Source organism: Akebia trifoliata, unplaced genomic scaffold (assembly GCF_017979445.1).
Source record: "Akebia trifoliata isolate Shusen 1 unplaced genomic scaffold, ASM1797944v1 Contig01206, whole genome shotgun sequence".
Classification (NCBI taxonomy): Eukaryota; Viridiplantae; Streptophyta; class Magnoliopsida; order Ranunculales; family Lardizabalaceae; genus Akebia; species Akebia trifoliata.
In genome coordinates this window covers 1-5,626 of record NW_028237594.1, presented here as the reverse complement: position 1 = coordinate 5,626, position 5,626 = coordinate 1, and the positions used below count along the sequence as shown (strand labels likewise).

General features: G+C 36.2%; 1 protein-coding gene across 1 annotated transcript; it reads right to left on the bottom strand.

Moving 5' to 3' along the window:
• Nucleotides 1-207: 207 nt before the first annotated feature.
• LOC147380622 (protein phosphatase 2C 70-like) lies at nt 208-5,237 on the bottom strand (the record flags this gene model as incomplete). Its single annotated transcript, XM_086431446.1, has 12 exons — nt 208-953; nt 1,075-1,129; nt 1,355-1,484; nt 1,576-1,691; nt 1,998-2,092; nt 2,459-2,594; nt 3,469-3,530; nt 3,614-3,754; nt 4,162-4,320; nt 4,416-4,591; nt 4,726-4,926; nt 5,048-5,237. Coding segments are annotated over 12 exons (1,626 nt in total), but the record flags the coding sequence as incomplete, so codon positions are not given.
• Between the last annotated feature and the right edge of the window lie 389 nt (nt 5,238-5,626).

Sequence of the window (5,626 nt, the reverse complement as noted above, 5' to 3'; positions counted from 1 at the left end):
CAATTATCAGTTCGATATTTTAAAACATTGGTTTGAAGTTTGAAGTCAAGTCAAGTGGATTGGTTGCTAGTCTTTTTTTGTCTTTGTGATAAACGTTTTAAGTAGTCACCAAAGTGCTTCCATGGGGCCAATTCTCAAAGAAACAATTACATAGAAGTAACTTTTACATTCTAAATCAAGAGTGAAAACGAGAGTTCCTCATTAACCTTTCAAAAAAAAAGGGAGACATTTTCATTATAAATTCCCATAATTTTTCGTACTAATTCCATACACATTTGTACTAATTCCATACACATTTTGATGCTAAAATTACTTTTGGTAAGTGGGAAGCTAAAAACTACACCCCCAAACATTTTTGTAAACAGTAATTCCTGCATGTTAGGGCTGCAAGTTAGTTGATGAGAAGTGGTTGATGCATGCCATATTCCAAGTTCCAGATTCAAGACTCCGTGCAATGCAGTAGGTCATGGGTTGAGGACCGATACATTATCCGCTTAACCAACAAGTCCATCATCCACTACTCTTGCTTTCTGGAAAGAATCCGGTATTAGTCGAGCGCATTCTGCACCAGCCGAGAACAGTATGATGATTCCAACTTGTTCTTCACTCCAGCAAACCTGGAAAATCTACTCATTAATGATTTCTGAAATCAAGACAGATGAAGCAAGGCATACTCAAGTGATCCAAAGTTTTCAACAAATGGTTAGGATGACCTTGGGATGATGATGCATAAGGGAAGTTTTTAATCAAAATTTTAACGAATGATAATATGAACCTCACTGTTACATTTAAGTATCAATTTTACAAGAAACAGAAGTTCGAGAGGTGGTATCGAAATCCAAGAAAAGTATGGATGTGTTATCCTTTGTTCGCAGAGTTCTTGCTTCACTCAGGATGAAATTAGCGATCTTCTCTGCCGTGTCTCCTTTATCTGCAGCATATCGATCTCTTGTCTGTGCACACATATATGAAATTCATCAATATATTTCTCTCTTGTCTGTGCACACGTATATGAAATTTGTCAATATATTTCCAACAACTCACGACACAGGGAAGAGCACGGGATTTACATACCTGAAGAACAAGCTGCATTGCCTTCCTGACACTAAGGACATCCCATAAGCCATCACTGCAGTTTTGCAGGAACAAGTCAAATTCATGTATCAGGGAAAAATAGAACACATTTCGCTTGTTTCATAGTTTAGGGCACAGAAGGGAGGATCATCCCAAATCCAACCAAATCAAGTTTTTAGTCTGTTTATCTCTAAGGTGGCACGAGGGTGAGGGTGAGCATGAAGATGAAATAGAAATAAAGCAACAAAACTTAAGGATAAAACATTGGAAGTAGAATCACCTTGCCAATAGTGCAAAGGCATTGCTTTCTTTATCTATATGCACAACTTGGCTTATGTAAGGCTCCGAACTGAAGCGAGCTTCCTGTTCTTTAAGAAATTTGTCTCCAAGCATCCGGGCAAGGTTCAAACCTGATCAGAATAATTAAAAAAATAGAGAAAAAGGTTAGTAGGTTACAAATGGTGTGCTTAATACATTAGACAAAAGAATGTGATGAATTACCGCATAGTCGTGTTTCACCATCTTTCAATGGTTCTCCTGTTTCTCTCAACCGGATTCTTTCAGACTGACTGGTTATTCTATGATCTTCCGTCATCGTGATCTGCTTCCCACCAATACTGGCCACCAAGAATATATTAATTTGCAGTGTGAAAGTGAAACAACGGTGTGTAGTAGGAATTACAAAAACAATGACCATCTTATTCATGCTGCAATTAGTTATATTCAAATAAAATGAAAAATAAATAAATAATATTTGCAACTGAGATAAAGCATCCCATTGCACTCGTAAATACATTCATACATACCACAACAATTTTTTTTAAATATTTTGAAAAGCTACCAACAAAACTGAGGGTTAAACGCTACATGTAAGTGGTTGTTTGCAGTGAAATCAAGGAGGCTAAACATCAACAGGCACATACTTCATAACACAAGCTGAATCCCCAACATTTGCACACTGTGCACAGAATTCTTCTTGACCATCAGCCCAAACCAAAAGCACTGTTGCGGTACAGCCCTGAAAAAGAACTCATGATTAGTTACACGTAAGTAGATAATAAGAAGTTGGAAGAATCTGGGCAATGAAGTACTCCAGTAAATTAAAAAAGAGGATTTAACAAAGTAAATGTTCCGTTATAACACCTCTAACAAGACGAAGCATGCATCAGTATGCTTTAAGGAGACATGAAATTCCAAGCCCTAGTTTCCTTAAATTAAGGTAATAAGAAAGAAAAAACCTGCCGGTCCTATAGTCCAACATCAAAGGATTTTGAAGGATTAACAGATGCACTCTACATTCATAAAGGTCACATTTTTAAACTTATATTCCGTAAAGAATAAGTGAGTACAAGGAAGGAAAAAAAAAATAATGATGGAAGAAAACCTCGTACTGATGATGCATAGCTGCTTCTGTCTGAAAAAATGCATCCCTAAGGACGTCTGAAGCGTCACTTCGAGAAAGAACTCCCTCCCTTTTTTCTGACACGGACAAAATACGGGCAATTGTCTCAGGAAGCATCCTGGAAAACAAAAAACAATAACATAATTAAATAACTAAAATTCTTGATCCCAACAATAGCTAAGACTGCTAATGTAGTAACAAATTGGGATAACAAATAGAGAATTTATATAGGTACAACCCCACATTCCTGACGCTTCTAATAGGAAATGAAGACCCAAAAATGGAAGGAAACATCTCTGATGGCATTGTGGATCAGGTCAAAGTGATAGGATAGGGCATGGTTTTCCTTTCCCCTTTGCTATTCATAATCTGCATATAGAAAATCATAATGTGCACCAAGGACAAAAAAATGCAGTTGACATTAACCATGTCCAATGCATCCTATGCTAACCAGGTATGAGTGTCAATGGGTCCATGCATCAACAATGACACCTGATTTATTAAAGATCAACTTCGATTAAAGACTCGGATTAATCCAAAGAGCATTTGATCTTAAATAGTCAATATATGGTTTATTGCTGAATACTATATATTCTGTTATTACGTTTAGAATCTCAGAAGAATCAACTATAGGTCCTATACAAGCTACAGTTTTTAAATATACTATATGGTCCCATTTTCCAGACATGTTAACGCTTCCAAGTTTCAAGGGACTGTAATTAAGCTAACCCATCTTTCTTTTAGACCTGATCCAGGTAACAGAACAGGAAACATTAAAGATATCTAATTTAAAAGAAGCAAACATCAATATACTTATCCATAGCATAACAATTTCATCATGTCTAAGAAGACGTAATAAAATAGGAAACGTAAACTCTTAAATCTGTTTTCCAGGATGTAGAAAGTAGATAACAGAAGTTTTAAAGAGAGAGAGGTTGTTAAATTATCAATATCAGGTAGAAAAACTTGGAAGGAAAAAAGAAAAGGCCAACCTGCTAGCAGCTTTGGCAGCTCCTGCACCACCATGCCCATCACAGATTCCAAACAGTCCAAACTGCATTGTAGGCATTCAGTTAGGATAACTCCCTCGAGGACGGTGCATTTAGTCCCCAAAATAAAATTTCATCACATGAAAACCTGTTCAACTCCTGGAAGGGGCCATTGGTAATAGCAAACATCTTCCATTGCAAGCTTCTTTCCTCCTCGACGCAAAGACATGGGATCAGAAGCCATACCTATTCTAAATGGGGTTTGTTGTTCAGCATGAGTAATTTGAACCTGCAAAAGTGAAAGGATGAGCACATAAAAACTAAAAGTGAAAAAGAAAAAAAAAAGTAGAGACAAATATGGTATTCAAAAAGCTGCACACATCAACAACTCTAAAGCAAAAGCATAGAGATTAGTTAAGTTGCCACTATTAATATTTTATCGACACCATTTGTCATATAATTTTAACAAAATCAGGACCATTTATTGAATGGTCTCCAAATCACAAAAAACTGTGTTCTTTTTGTCCAGATTGTGCAAGGTGGTTTTGGGGAGAGGGAATCTCATACCCCTATGATCATCACATTCCAAAGGAGAGAGAAAATCAAGTATAGAAATGGTGCAGTGTCAATTTACATAACATTCTTCCACCAATCATCATGCAACAACGTTAACTATTCAATGGCACTAAAACTCACAGAAATTTTAGAAGTTGTGCCAAGAGTTATTATGTCTCCACTGGTAAGCTCAATGGCTTCACTCCAATTTCTAATTCCAGAATTAGGGTTGTGGACCGCCTGAGAGTTCAATAGTGTTCCATTCAGGCTTCCCATATCCACCAGCTCCCATTTCAATTTCTGCGATCAAAAAATTAAAATCCAATAACAAATTCCTTGTAGATTAAACTCATCATCAAATGCAAAATAGAGAAAATTGCAATGAAATGCTTTACATTTAAATTCCAACTTATCATGGCATGCTTCCCTGAAACCTCTGAATCCTTAAGTAATAGGTCACTCGGAGAAACTCTTCCAAGCGTCAGTGGAAGTCTAGAAGTATTTGTTGATTGTATAGAACAGCGAAGCCCACAAGAAGGACCGGATATAACTTCCAGGGTCAGGCTGCTTCCTGCACTTCTAACAGAAAGGTAGGATGACATGTTTTTTTACATATTCAGTAAAAATAAAATAAAGATCCATTATGTAATGACCACTTCGGATGTCAAAATTAATCAAACCGAGAATGAAGGAATGAGAGAATACTTTGAGATTCAATATCCTTGGGTAGGAACTTTTGATAGTTATGATCATTAGTGTGAACTGTCAAATCATGATTTAGTTCTTCCTTTCTAGCATTCCTTTGCTCTTCAAACGAGTGATTTCCAATCAATGGACGTGTAAGTGTTTGACCAACCAGGAAATCTTCTGAAGGACCAGAAATCAGATTTAGAACCAGGCTAGTACCTGGGATCATTAAACAAATGTAATTTATGATTGCTGAATAACTACAGCTAGACTAATAATTTCATGTTCGATAAAAAAGATGAATGTATATATAACCAAGCAATAGAGAAGAATGTAATACCTTGGGCTACATGGGCATCTGCTGATGGAAGCCTATGTTTATGGACAAGTCCTTGTGTTATTGTTGATTTTAAGTGCACTTCAGTTTGAAGATGAGACCCATCTGAAGCAAAATTTCTAGTCGATTCACCACTTTGGCGTGGAACCTGATCCAAACCTTCAGAAATAAGAGGCCTTTCCAAGTCTGCGACCTACATGAAAAGGAACAACAAGCAGCAAAAAGTTATAAAAAGAAAATCATGTCAAATAGTCACCTTTAGAAGATCTAAGGTCCTAAAACTTCCCAAAGTAAGAAATTTATAGCAAAGATTAGAGTTAATACCGAATGCATTTCTGATAAAAGGATATGATTGAACTTCCTTCTATAAGAACAAAAACAGAAAATTGGATGTGCCATACTAACATGAAAACAGTTGCACAAATGTAAAACAATTTATTTGTTGCACATGGAAATATTTTTACCTAACTACCATGAAAACACTTATACAAATAAACAGTGTATTTGATGCAAACTAAAATATCTTAGAACAATTCCTGAGAAGATTTTCCATCAGATGAGCATTTAATTGTTTCCAAGTAC